Source organism: Procambarus clarkii, chromosome 9 (assembly GCF_040958095.1).
Source record: "Procambarus clarkii isolate CNS0578487 chromosome 9, FALCON_Pclarkii_2.0, whole genome shotgun sequence".
In the NCBI taxonomy this organism is placed as follows: Eukaryota; Metazoa; Arthropoda; class Malacostraca; order Decapoda; family Cambaridae; genus Procambarus; species Procambarus clarkii.
Genome location: NC_091158.1, coordinates 26,661,059 through 26,676,058, shown reverse-complemented (window position 1 = coordinate 26,676,058; position 15,000 = coordinate 26,661,059). Strand labels below are relative to the sequence as shown.

The 15,000-nt window shown below is 46.5% G+C and overlaps 1 protein-coding gene across 1 annotated transcript in view; it reads right to left on the bottom strand.

Moving 5' to 3' along the window:
* The window catches only part of LOC123766092 (double-stranded RNA-binding protein Staufen), a 343,924-nt gene that overhangs the window by 194,348 nt on the left and 134,576 nt on the right, over positions 1-15,000 (bottom strand). Inside the window, exon 8 of the mRNA XM_069321293.1 lies at positions 1-116. This exon is cut by the window's left edge and continues 65 nt beyond it. Within this exon, the coding sequence (XP_069177394.1) occupies positions 1-116 (116 nt within the window). The remainder of the gene's footprint in view (positions 117-15,000) is intronic.

The following is a 15,000-nucleotide window of genomic DNA, read 5'->3' as shown; positions in this document are numbered from 1 at the left end:
GATGCAGCATTATGCTTGGCTTGCTGGGCTGTAGTTCCTTCACCAATAAACTCACGGGTGCCAACTCTTAATGTTACGAAGAATATTGGATAAAGTGGAGGTCGGCCATAGTACTTCTGTTGGAAAGAAAAAAGAAAGGAGATAATTGCATAACAGATCATGTAACTGATTTGAAATATTTATAATATCAACAACAATATGCAGTTAACATCTAATTCTCAAATGTAGAAGAATGTTTAAACATGTGGCTAAATTTCCAGCTTCCAAGCCTTTAACAACTGCACTGCTCTGTATTAAAATATGACATCCAAGTGATTAGTGGCGAGCCAAAAATAAATTCTTTCCAAAAAATTATTTTCTCTTATATTGTTAAGATGCAGTCTGTGTTCAGGGAAACTAAAAAAAAAAAAACAGCGTTGAATGTAATGAAAACACCATTTTCTGGGTGAGACCCGGAGGCTCCCAGAGCTATACCTGGCTGATGTGCACATAATACACCATGGCAACAGTCAATCGATGGAGTTCTAGACCTATCGACGACCAGTGCCAGCACCTGGCCTCCTCAAGAGCAATAACTTAGAGACACCCCATGTAATTGGAAGCAGTCTATGTCTGCCATCTACCAGGTCAGGAACCCAGAAAGATAGAAATTCCAAACAAACTACAGCTGGTTAAATAATTGCAAACCGAAACCCAACCTAGCAAATAGAAATCCCATTCAAAAATAAGCAAACAAGCGTGACACAACCACAGTCGCTGCGCAGCCGTCTGCTCCACTCCCCTCTCCCCAGGAGGGGGAAGGGGGAAGTAGTTTCCAGCATTTCCAAGACCTCCGTGCCAGCTACTCCACCCCAGTTCTGAGGGTGAATATAAAAAATGCGAAAAAACCAGCGTTGAATGTAATGAAACGCCATTTCTGGGCGAGACCCAGAGACTCCATGGAGCTTACTAGGCTGATATGCTAATGTCAGACTTTGGCATCAGTCATGTGTATGGAGTTCTTATGGGCCTACTGGTAACCACGAGCTAGAACCTGGCCCCCCTTAGAAGAGGCAAGGGGAGCAATGGCCTATAGAAACCCCCGTGTGGTTGGAAGCATTCTATGTCTGCCATCGACCAGTTCAGGCACCCAGGAAGGTAAGCATCCCAAAACAAACCCCTATTCTGGCGAAAATATTGCTACCAAAGCCGAACAAGTGGATAGAACTCCCCTAAAAGAAACAAGCAAACAATCATGACATCACACGTCGCCGCGCTGCTGTCTGTGCAGCTCCCCCTCCTCTCCCCGGGAGGGGGAAGGGGAGCCCCAGACCCCTCATGCCGGCTATCCACCCTTAGTTCTTAGGCTGGATGTCAAAAACACGCGAGAGAAACTGCTGACCGGAGGGAAGGAGGGAGGGGTGCAGGAAGCCTCTGGGTCTCACCCAGAAAAGGGCATTTCATTACATTCAACGTTGGTTTTCTGAGGGAAGCCCCTATGGCTCCACGAAGCTAACTACCCACAGAGGAAAAAACTTAGGGACTTACCCGGGAGGGCGGTCGCTGCTCACGTCCTTAACTCGAATTCGAGACACTGGCTGCAACTGCCGACCCAAAGCGACACGGGCCCAGGGACGTTCACAAGGTAATGAGCAGCTAGAACCCTGTTCGACCGACAAAAGCCCCGCGCCCGAATGTCTGCCCACGACATGTTACCAAAGACAACAGCAAGAGCAGCGAACTTATGAACATCATGGGCACGGGGATAGCCCGCAGGCTGGCTAGCCTTAATAACACTGTTGACAACCCTGGGAGACCCGCACCCGCGAACAGGGATGAAGGGAAACCGGATCAACCCAAAGCGTGTCTCAGGACACAGAAGCCGTGGTGCACAAATAACGGTGAAGAGCCGCAACCGGACACAAAACATGATGCTCCCCCAGCCTAACCAACCAAGCATCCACAACCCAGGGACCCCTCTGGAAAGCAGCAGTCTTATTCTTTGCCAGAAAAGAAGGAGACAGCTGCAAACAAACAAAAACATCAAGAAGACCGAAAGAGCAGAAACCCCTGCGCCGGAGGAGAGCATAAAGCTCACCAACCTAACCCCCAGAGGCCAATGCCAACAGAAAAAGATCCTTGGAGAAACAATCCTGAATCGAAGGGGCCACAACAAATCAAGGAGAAGAAAGATAAGAGAGCACTCTGTCCAATGACCAGGACGGCTCAGGCAGCGCATGAGAAGGCCGGAGGTGAAACAACGAGACAGCTTACAAAACAGTGCAGAAGTAACATCAATACTGAAAACAAGATCAAGCGGCTCCATCAGCGCCACACGATACGAGGCGACAGTGTTAGGAATAAGGTGATGGTCCTGGAACAACCAAGAGAGAAGGGACAACACCATCCTAACAGAAAACAAAGTACAATGACGAAGACGCAGGAAGAAACGGAAGGACCGCCAGAGAACTTCATACTGCCGCCGAGACGAAACCTGCAGGTGGAACACTAACAAGGAAGCCACCTGATCACCAAAGAGATGATGATAAACTTAAATACAAAATACCATAGGCGAAGACTCGAGGAGAAGATTGAACCAGCCACGTGACGGACCTGTCCGATCTGCTGGAAAAGGCGGAGACGGGGGAAAACCTCCGGGTTCGGAAAACCGAGCAAGCAGCGCCTGAAACCACAGCTGGGCCGGCCACCATAGGGCCAAGAGAACAACGCTTCCCTGGTAGGTCTCCAAGCATGTCAGGACTTGGAGCAACAGCTGGTTGATATCTGGTTGTTGGGGGTTCTGGGAGTTCTTCTACTCCCCAAGCCCGGCCCGAGGCCAGACTTGACTTGTGAGAGTTTGGTCCACCAGGCTGTTGCTTGGAGCAGCCCGCAGGGCCCACATACCCACCACAGCCTGGTTGGTCCGGCACTCCTTGAAGGAAACAATCTAGTTTCCTCTTGAAGATGTCCACGGTTGTTCCTGCAATATTTCTGATGCTCGCTGGTAGGACGTTAAACAACCGTGGACCTCTGATGTTCATACAGTGTTCTCTGATTGTGCCCATGGCACCTCTGCTCTTCACTGTTCTATTCTACATTTTCTTCCATGTCGTTCACTCCAGTAAGTTGTTATTTTACTGTGCATATTTCGCACCTGTCCCTCCAGTATTTTCCATGTGTATATTACTTGGTATCTCATCTCCTTTCTAGTGAGTACATTTGGAGAGCTTTGAGACAATCTAATAATTTAGGTACTTTATCTCGTCTATGCGTGCCGTATATGTTCTCTGTATTCCCTCTATTTCAGCAATCTCTCCTGCTCTGAAGGGGGAATTGAGTACTGAGCAGTACTCAAGATGGGACAACACAAGTGATTTGAAGAGTACAACCATTGTGATGGGATCTCTGGACTTGAAGGTTCTCGTAATCCATCCTATCATTTTTCCTGGCTGACGCAATACTTGCTTAATTAAGCTCCCTAAACGTTAGGTCGTCGGACATCATTATTCCCAAATCCTTGACATGCTGTTTTCCTACTATGGGCAGATTCGATTGTGTTTTGCACCCTGTATTATGTTTTAAGATCCTCATTTTTGCCAGTATCTGAGTACCTGGAATTTATCACCGTTAAACATCATGTTTATTTTCTGCTGCCCAGTCAAAACTTTGCATTTATCTGTTTGTAGTTTATCAATGTATTCAGCAGAGGTAATTTTCATGCTGATTTTTTATCATCTGCAAAGGATGACACGAAGCTGTGACTTGTGTTTGTCTGTATCTTATCTTGAGGTTATCTTGAGATGATTTCGGGGCTTTAGTGTCCCCGCGGCCCGTCCTCGACCAGGCCTCACACCCCCAGGAAGCAGCCCGTGGACAGCTGACTACACCCAGGTATGTATTTTACTGCTAGGTAACAGGGGCATAGGGTGAAAGAAAACTCTGCCCATTGTTTCTCGCCGCGCCCGGGACCACAGGATCACAAGTCCAGTGTGCTATCCGCTCGGCCGACCGGCTCCCAAATCTGATGAGAATAAGGAACAGCAGTGGTGCAAGGACTGTACCTCGAGGTACAGAGCTTTTAACTGTGCTCGGACTCGATTTACTTGATTGACAGTTACTCTTTGTGTTCTGTTCGACAGTAAATTGAGTATCCAGCATCCTACTTTACCAGTTATACCCATTGACCTCATTTTGTGTGCTATCACTTCATGGTCACATTTGTTGAATGCCTTTGCAAAATCTGTGTATACGACATCTGCATTATGCTTTTCCTCTAATACCTCAGTGATTTTGTCATAGTGATCAAGTAGCTGTGAGAGGCATGATCTTCCAGCTCTAAATCCATGTTGGCCTGGATTGTGGAGGTCATTGGTTTCCATGAATCTAGTGACCTGACTCCTGATCACTCTCTCCAAATACTTTTATTATGTGAGACATTAATGCAACTAGTCTATATTCTTTGCCAATGCTTTGCTACCACCCTTTGTAGAAGGGGCAATGTCTGCTGCTTTAAGCGCATCTGGTATCCCCCCTGTGTCCAAGCTCTTCCTCCACACTATACTGAGTGCCTGTGCTACTGGCACTTTGCATTTCTTTATAAATATTGAATTCCACGAGTCTGGACCCGGGGCTGAGTGCATGGGCATATTGTCAATTTCTCTTTCAAAATCTGCCATGCTCGAGTTGATATCAGTTATATTTACAGGTGTTTGAGTATCATTCATAAAGAAATTGTCCGAATCTTGCACTTTCATGCTGAATATCGGAGTGCTAAACATGTCCTCATACTGCTTTTTTAGGATTTCACTAATTTCTTTGTCATCCTCAGTGTATGAACCGGCGAAAAGAGGTACAGGAACCCCCACCTCGCCCAGTCCTGCCGATAGACACCTAAACTGATGGCTTCGCAATTAGGGAAAGGTGCCACGTACTGGGGAAGGTGCCGCGATCACGCCGACACGAAGAGGTCCTCCTCGGGGCACCCGGACATCCAGCAGAGCCAACATCGTGAAGTTCAGGCTCTCGCACAAACCCTCGAGCAACCAATGGGTGACCCAGGAGCCCCCCAGAAACAGGTGCAAGCGGGACCGGACCCGGAGGAGAGACTCCGGAGGAAGAGACAAGGAAGCGGTCCGAGAGTCCCACACAAGACCCAGCCATGACCGAACATGGGAGGGCACCAGATGGGACTTCCTACAGTTGATACCTGGTTGATGGGGTTCTGGGAGTTCTTCTAATCCCCAAGCCCAGTCCAAGGCCAGGCTTGACTTGTGAGTTTGGTCCACAAGGCTGTTGCTTGGAGCGGCCCGCAGGCCCACATACCCACCACAGCCTGGTTGGTCCAGAACGTCTTTTAGAAAACAGTCTAGTTCACCAAGAACCCGAACCCGGCGAGCTGGGAAAAAACAAAGCAGCCGCGGTAATTCCAGCTCCAATAGCGTATATTAAAGTTGTTGCGGTTAAAAAGCTCGTAGTTGGATCTCAGTTCCGGACTGACGGTACACCGCCTGGTGCTTACTGTCACGCTCCGAACAGCTAACTAGCCCAGCCGGCTCGCACGGGGTGCTCTTCATCGAGTGTCCCGAGTGGCCGGCACGTTTACCTTGAAAACCTTTGTTTTGGGATGCTTACCTTTCTGGGTGCCTGACACGGTTGATGGCAGACAGAACACAGTGGCACCTTGACATACGATTGCCCCTACTTACGATAATTTCAAGTTACGATGTAAATTTCATCGAAAAATGCGACTCGACATCCGATGGTGTCGTCAACTTCCGATAATTGTTGGTACACGTTCGGGTCGACCGAGCACATGGTTCCCTGTCACGCGGCCGACCTGCCTCAGTTTACTACAGCTGCCCGCCTAGTGACGATCGCGCCTATAAGAAATTCTGCTTTTGTGGTGATTTTTTGCATTTTGAACATTAAAGTAATTATTATATAATATGCCATGAGTTCTAGGAAAGTCAGTGGTAAGGCTCAACATATGAAAACCCATGTAAGGATGACCATAGAGCAGAAACAAGAGTACAGAATGTCTCTTCCTCAACAATTAAGAAAATGTGTGCAGCATGGGAAGAATTGCAAACCTTTGCTGAAACGACTCACCCAAATCAAGCTGCAGTAGGTCGTTGCCTTAACCTATTCAATGACACTGTGATGCATCATTACAGACAAATGTTAAAACAAAGGGAAAAACAAATGTCTCTTGACAAATTTGTAGTGAGACAAACAAGGACTGAACCACAACCATGTCCTAGTGGTATTCAGGCAAAACGTAGGAGAGAGAGTACCCCAGAGAAAACATCACTGCCTGATGTGATAATGGAAGGCGACTCCCCTTCCAAACAGTAACAACTCTCCTCCTCCCCCTCATCACCATCTTCCATACACCATCAAAAGCCTCCCATAAAGGTAAGATCAACATAGGTACTGTATTGTAGTTAGAAAAAAAACATTGTATTCAGTGTAAAATGTATTTGTATGTTAATATTTTGGAGGGTGAGGAACGGATTAATTCAATTCCCTTTAATTCTTATGGGAAAAATCACTTCGACTACGATATTTCGACTTACGATCCGTCTCTGGGAACGGACTTGCATCGTAAGTCAAGGCCCCATTGTACTTCCAACCACATGGGGGTTTCTATAGGCCATTGCTCCCCTTACTTCTTCTGAGGGGGCCAGGTTCTGGCTCATGGTCCCCGGTAGGCGCATAAGAACACCATACACATGACTGATGCCAAAGTCTGACATTAGCCTATCAGCCTAGTAAGGTCCGGGGAGCGAAGGGGCTCTCTCCAGAAAAACACCGACCTGAGGGAGGATGCTGGGGAGCCTCCGGGTCTCATCCAGAAAATGGCGTTTCACTGCATTCAATGCTGGTTTTCGGTGGAGAGTCCCTTTGGCTCCCCGGAGCTACCTAACCAAAGATAAAGGAAAAAAGGTACAGTACTTACACGGGAAGTGGTCGCCACTCGCTCTTCAACTCGAAGTCGAGACAACTGATTGCAACCTGCAACCCAAGGCTACACACGCCTGAGAAGGGCCAGGAACATTAACGAGGTACTGTGCGGCCAGGACCCTGTTCGACCTTTAAAAGCCCAGTGCCCGAATGTCAACCCAGGTCATATTATCAAAAACAGCAGCCAAATCTGAGAACTTACGAACAGAAGCGTGTAGAGAAAATTCCTTCCTGCCAGTGATGGCGTGGTTCCTGCCATCACTGGCAGGAAGGGATCATCTGTCTGTGCTGTTAGAAGGTGCAAGCAAATCCCAGAGGCTGCCGAGCTACACACACACACAGCTAAGGAATGTGTGTGTGCTAAACACCTTCAAAGCTAAACACCTGACCAGACTCACAAACCCTCAGATGTTTCAGAGCCCAGAGCAAGACACCCAAGAATTAGGGCCACTCACCAAAAGCAATGACACCAAATGCAGACATTATGTTTCATGTTGCTAAGTATGTGTATCAATATATCACTTGTGTGCTGTATTACATGTACACAAACCCTAATGCACCCATTAATTAATAAAACTGTGCACACTCAAATTAATGACCACTGCACTACTCAGGGTAAGGCACCTTACTCAGTAGGCTGGCCTCTATGGGACAAATTCCTCAATCAACCCTAGAAGTTACCCTGTCAGGGCAGGTACAGCACGAGTACTTAGGAAATGGCTGCCTTAACCCTTAACATGCTCGGGGTCTAATATCCTGCTATCCACACAGGCGCATGTCATTTTGAAAAAAAAAAAAAAAATTTTTTTTTTTTGCTAATCTGTTAAGTCTGTTCACTGATACACGGGAAAAATAAAAAAAAAATTCTATTGTACTTACTTTTGTTGCAATAGAGCCGAGAAGCTCGGTGATGACGTCACAATCTGCATGTTCGCTCATGCAGTACACGCCCGGGAGATGTTGCGCGCGGTCCTCAAACAGCCAGAGTTGCCACAAATATATTTTCGCGCTATTTATTTACAATGTCTAAGCGCATTTTATCTAATTTTTTTTCACTAATTGTGTTTCAAATACTGTTTGAACATATTTTGTATCAATAATTGTTGCATATTTGAGTATACACAGGCGCACACAATGTTTCAATTACGGCAATATAATATGTCATTACAGTCTATTATATTGTATGTTCTGCTTATATTTGTATATATTTACACACACGCACACGCTATCTGCTTATATGTTTACATATTTACACACTCGCACACGCTATACACACTTTGAAGCACACTTAGAAGATTTCTAGACTGTGGTAGTCATTGAAGCAGTCGACAGCACATAATGGGATACCACACGTTTCACACCATGTTTGCACAAGCTTCCGTTTCTTGTCTCTACGTGTCGTTGTTTTTACACACCAAGCAATCACGTTGGGCTATTGCACGCTTCACACCAGGTGGCAAATACTTAAGTTTGTGTGCTAGGAAGCCTTCAGTGTGAGCGAGGCGTGGAGTACCAGCATGCTGCAACAGTGGGTTTATGATGGGCCGCTGAATACCTGGGACATCTTTTGCAAACTTTCCTAATAACTGTATTGCAGCATCAAATACAAAGTCACGGAAAGTAGGCTTACGTCCAGTTCTCACAAGGTACATGTTGAAACAGTTCAGCATGCTCATGTCCACAAGATGGAAGAACACTTTTTTCGTCCACCTACATGTCTTCCGCACACACTCTGCAGTGCCAATCATCATGTCTGATTTATCAATCAACCGCATGTTGATATTATAGTCTAAAACACAGTCTGGCTTATATAGTGGTGCGTTTGTTTTATGGCTCACTTTCCCACTGTTCACCATTGTTCCATCATGAATTGTTGTCAACAAGTTCACCTCTCTTTTGTCTTTCCACCGAACTGACAGAATGTTATCACTTTTCCTTCTCTGACACTCACCAACTGCAATGTCGTTGTCAAACACAGGCATTTCCCTTCGTTGTGGCTTTACTGTACCAACCAATCCGGTTCTATTTTCTAGCAAGAACCGAGCTAGCAAGGGACTTGTATAGTAATTATCTGTGTATAAAATGTGTCCCTTGTTCATCCACGGAGCCATGATGGTCTTCACTACACTCCCCGAGAATCCATGTTCGTCCGTTACCGGGAATGTCTACATCACTAGCCGAGTACAGAATCATGTGTAACACGTATCCTGTCTCACAATCACAAGAACAAAAAAATTTCAGGCCAAATCGGTTTTCGTTTTGAGGGAATGTACTGTTTGAATGGAACACGTCCCTTGAAAAGTATGAGAGATTCATCAACCACCAGCTTCTGTGCTGTACGTAAAAATCTCTGAATTTTCCAATAACATCGTTCATGTAGTGCCTCACTCGCCGCAGTCTATCATCAGGTGTTCGGTCCTGAACACTTCCAAAATGGTAGACACCTGAGGAGTATCTGAAACCTGTCTCGTGACATATATTTCCCGAATAAAGGTGTTGGTATTGTCTTGTCCTTGCTCCAATAGTCATTTATTGCATGTTTGTGACAGTGCTTCATCAACAAACAGAGTGCCAAAAACACATACATTTCCGCCACTGTGGTATTTTTCCAACGCTGCAGTCGTGAAAATTCTGTGATTTCCCTCTCAATCAGGTAAGCAGCATGCAGGTTCGTTTGGTGTACAATGTATTCCATGAGTGGTTCATCATAGAATGCTGTAAAATATTCCATCTCAGCCATGTCCTCACCTTGATTAGGGAAAAGGTTTGTAATCCCTACATCTTTATCGTCAAAGTGAGGAATATTAGGAATAAAATCGTCACCATCACTCCACTCAAGTACACCAGGCGTCCTGCGAGATGCAGAGGAAAGACGGCGAGGAAGCGATGCATACCGGCGACCAGGAGCTGAATACCGTCTGCGAGAAGCACGGCGGCTACGTGCACGTGAGGTGGGTGCACGTGAGGTGGGTGCACGTGAACACGAGGGTCTTGGTCCCTCATGTGGTGCCATGCGGTGGCGCTTGGCCGGGCGAGATGCTGCTGACGTGACAATTTCTCGCCCAGTTACACCACTGGTACCAGCCACAGGCTCAATAAAACTTGATCTGAGTCACTAAACCCAGAAAAGGAGTCGCCTCCCTCTGACTCGTCACCCTCAAACAGAAAATATCCACAGGAACTGTGAGGTCGTGGTAGAATTGGGGTAGAAAATGGGCGAGGAGGCATGGGAGAGCGTATAGGCCTCGCCATGGCATGGCGGTCATTCTCACTTTCACTGCTGCTGCTACTATCACCCGACAACTGTGTATAATCCTCATCGTTGTCTGAATCGTCAAACACACTTTCTTCACCTTCAGAGAATAATTCGTGGGCTATTTGCTCTGGGGTGAGGGACTGAATGGTGCGTGCCCGTGAGGCGTTTGACCGTGCGCTCGCCATGGTGACTCTCGCTAAACTGAGGCCTCCCATGCCATCGAATCGTGAGCTGGATTTTTTTTCAAAATGGCCGCTGTTTACTAGAGCCCCTGGGCAGCGTATGGGACCCCCAGCTACACCGCGGGCCATTCAAATCGTGCGCGGTACCCATACACTTCATATGAAGTGAAGCGCAGTTGACTGGTAAAACGATTTACACTTCATATGAAGTGATGCGCACTTTAAGGGTTAAGCACATGCAGCTTGAAGTGAACAATTCCCTATGTCCACAAAATAAGTGATATAGGGGTACCTCAGTTTTCGTAGTTAATCCATTCCCAGAGACGGTGCAAAAACCGAAACAAATTTATCCATAAAAAACGAGTGTTGAATGTAATGAAACGCCATTATCTGGGTGAGCCCCGCAGGCTCCCTGGAGCTTATCGGGCTAATGTATGTTAGATTAGACCGGGACATTAGCTAAGGAATTCAGACCTACCAGGGAGCAGCGCCAGAACCTGGCCCCTTCAGAGAGGGGCCAGTGGAATCAATACAGGAAGAGGCCAAACCCCCAAACATATCAGCGATACAAAGATGCAAGAAACAACTACACGGCAGTGAGGAGAGAGGCAGAAAGAAATTTTGAAAAGGGGATTGCAGACAAATGTAAAACAAAACCAGGTCTGTTCAATAAATTAACAAACAACAAATTGCAGATAAAGGATAATATTCAGAGGTTGAAAATGGGAAATAGATACACGGAAAATGAAGGAAATGTGTGAAACATTAAAAGAAAAGTTCCAAAGTGTGTTTGTACAAAATGAAATCTTCAGGGAACCAGACAATAAGAATTCCAGAGAACAACATAGAACACATAGAGGTGTCTTGAGACGAAGTGGAAAAAATGCTCAAGGAGTAAAGTTAAGTACAACAGTTTGCACTTAGGTACAAAGCAGTTGGTCCAGATGGAGTTTCACCATGGGTTCTGAGAGAATGTGCACCTGAGCTCAACATTCCACTTCAACTGATTTTTCAGGAATCCCTGTTTACAGGAGTTGTAGCTGATGTGTGGAAAAAGGCTAACATAGTTCCAATCTACAAAAGTGGAAGCAGGGAAGACCCCCTTAATTATAGACCTGTATCATTGACAAGTGTAAGTCAAAATATTGGAAAAAATAATTAAAACTAAATGGGTAGAACACCTGGAGAAAAACGATGTAATATCAGACAGACAGTATGGTTTTCGATCTGGAAGATCCTGTGTAACGAACTTACTCAGTTTTATGATCGAGCCACAGAGATATTACAGGAAAGAGATGGTTGGGTTGACTGTATCTATCTGGACCTAAAAAAGGCTTTCGACAGAGTTCCCCATAAGAGGTTGTTCTGGAAACTGGAAAATATTGGAGGGGTGACGGGTAAGCTTCTAACATGGATAAAAAATTTACTAACTGATAGAAAAATGAGGGCAGTAATCAGAGGCAAGGTATCAGATTGGAGGAATGTCACGAGTGGAGTACCACAGGGTTCAGTTCTTGCACCGGTAATGTTCATTGTCTACATAAACGATCTACCAGTGGGAATACAGAATTATATGAATATGTCTGCTGATGATGCTAAGATAATAGGGATGATAAGAAACCTAGATAATTGTAATACCCTTCAAGAAGACCTGGACAAAATAAGTATATGGAGCAACACTTGGCAAATAGAATTTAGTGTGAATAAATGCCTTGTTATGGAATGTGGAATTGGAGAACATAGATCCCCACACAAGCTATAAATTATGTGAGAAATCTTTAAAGAATTCTGACAAAGAAAGGGATCTAGGGGTTATCTTGAGATCTTGAAATGATTTCGGGGCTTTAGTGTCCCTGCGGCCCGGTCCTCGACCAGGCCTCCACCCCCAGGAAGCAGCCCGTGACAGCTGACTAACACCCAGGTACCTATTTACTGCTAGGTAACAGGGGCATTCAGGGTGAAAGAAACTTTGCCCATTTGTTTCTGCCTCGTGCGGGAATCGAACCTGCGCCACAGAATTACGAGTCCTACTCGCTATCCACCAGGCTACGAGGCCCCCTCGTAGGTGGTTCTAGATAGAAAACTGTCACCTGAGGACCACGTTAAGAACATTGTGCGAGGAGCCTATGCTACACTTTCTAACTTCAGAATTGCTTTTAAAAACATGGATGGAGAAATACTAAAGAAATTGTTTATGACTTTTGTTAGACCAATACTGGAATATGCAACGGTTGTATGGTGCTCATATCTTAAAAAGCACATCAACAATCTGGAAAAGGTGCAACGACATGCCACTAAGTGGCTCCCAAAACTGAAGGACAAGAGCTACGAGGAGAGGTTAGAGGCATTAAATATGCCAAAACTAGAAGACAGAAGAAAAAGAGGCAATATGAGCACTACGTTCAAAATATTAACAGGAATTGATAAAATTGATAGGGAAGAATTCCTGAGACCCGGAACTTCAAGAACAAAAGATCACAGATTGAAACTAACGAAACAAAGCTGCCGGAGAAACAAAAAAATTCACTTTTGCACACACTTTTGTTTTTTTGTTTGTACTTTTTTTTTGTGAGTGGTAGACGGTTGGAACAAGTTAGGTGAGGTGGTGGTGAATGCCAAAACCGTCAGTAATTTCAAAGCGTTATATGACAAAGAGGGAAGACGGGACAACACGAGTGTAGCTCTCATCCTGTAACTACACTTATGTAATTACACTTAGGTACTTAAAAGAAAAAAAACTCTTTACTCTTTACTTAAAAGAGTAAAAAACTTAAAAACTCTGCGGACGACCTGGGAGACCCGAGCCCTGAAACAGGGAACGAGGGGAACCGGACCAACCCAAAGCGCATCCCCAGACATGGTACGCAGGTAACGGCAAAGAGGCGCAACCGGACAACACAAGACGCACCACCGGCCAAACCAATCAAGCATCAATAACCCAAGGACCCCTCCGGAAAGCAGCCATCTCGACCGTTGCCAGAAGGATGGAGAAAGGCTGCAAACATACAAACCTACCACCAGTACCAAAGAGCAGAAACCTCTGCACCGGAAGAGCCGGAAGCTCCCCGACCCGACCCGCAGAGGCCCATGCCAACAAAATATGCCCCATGAAAACAAAACTTGAACTGAAGGGGCTACCACAAACTCAGGAGATGATGATAAGAGGGCACCCTGATCAAGGACCAGGATATCTCAGGCGACGCATGAGCAGGCCGGAGGTGAAACAAAACACGAGAAAGCGTATGGAACGGGGCAGATGTGACATCCACCTCGAACGCAAGTTGGAGCGGCTCCGCCAATGCTGCACAAAACGAGGAGACAGTAAGAAACATCAAATAACTGTAGTCCTGAAAACCCAAGAAAGGACAAGACAACCTGATGCAAAAGAGAAGACAACCTACGAAGAGCAAGAAAAAAAAACAAGGGGGTGCATAGAAACACCAGGAACCTCATACTGTCGCCGAGACGATGCTCGCAGGTGGGACACCACCAACAAAGCCACCTGATCACCATAGAGATGGTGATACCTGCGTCAAAATTCCAGACGCGTAGAGCCGAGGAGAAGGCCGAACCAGTCACGTACAGGACTGGTCCGACCTGTTCTGGAAATTGCTACCAGAACAGGGGGCTGTGAACGACGCAAAAGATACGAAAACACGCCAGCAAAAGAGGGAAGCAAGCAGACTGGATGGCATAAAACTCCGCCCAGAAGCAGAAAACCCAGGCAGGGGCAAACAGCCCAAGAACTGCTAGCAGGCATCCCCCACTGCCCCGGGAACCCGCAACAGAGGCTCCGGGGCAGAGCCGTCCTCCAAGCCCTCCGCCCTTAAAGAAAAGTTAGAGATCATGGAAAAGGCAGCAAGAAAGTGCCGCTGGTAAGACCCAGAAGCCATGACGGAGAACAGGCTCGAAAACCTCCGTCCCCAACCCGAACGGGGCAGCCCCTGAAACCGCCCGAGTCTCGGCCCCAACTAAACCCCGCAGACGATCTGGAGCCGGGAACAGGGAGGGAAAGGGAAGAACAGCACCTTATCAAAATGAGGCGGCCCCAGGGCATCTGAGTGGGAAACCAACCTAGCGCGTTGCAGCAACCTAACCTAGCTTGCAACACGGATGCCGCCTGTACTATGAACAGTAATAACATCAGGAGAGTACTGGAGAAGAGAATACCTCTCGCAAGACTCCGGGTCAAGGTGTCAGTGACCCAACAGGAAACATGACGGAGGTAAAGTGGCGACTGTCACTCGGAGACAAGGGCACAGCAACCAACGAACCCGCACAAGACGGGTTGGGACCCAGAAGACACATTCAATGGTCCACCGAGCCCCGACAGGTTTTTCAAGGGCACGTAGGATAACAACTACGGGAAGCACGGGCAAGGTGTTGCTAACCGGTTAAAACCCAAAACTAACAAGGGGTAGAGGACAACACTGAAAACCCCTGCGATATGTACAATCACAGGGGCCTAGCAGAGGGCCACCAAACACTACCAGTGGTCACACTAGGCAGACCCCCACCAGGCAAATAAAAATAAAAACAAAAGAAAAACCCAGCAAGAGTACACCGTCCCCAGAGGCAACAGGAACCGGTCAACGCTTAGATGGCAGATCGCACAACACC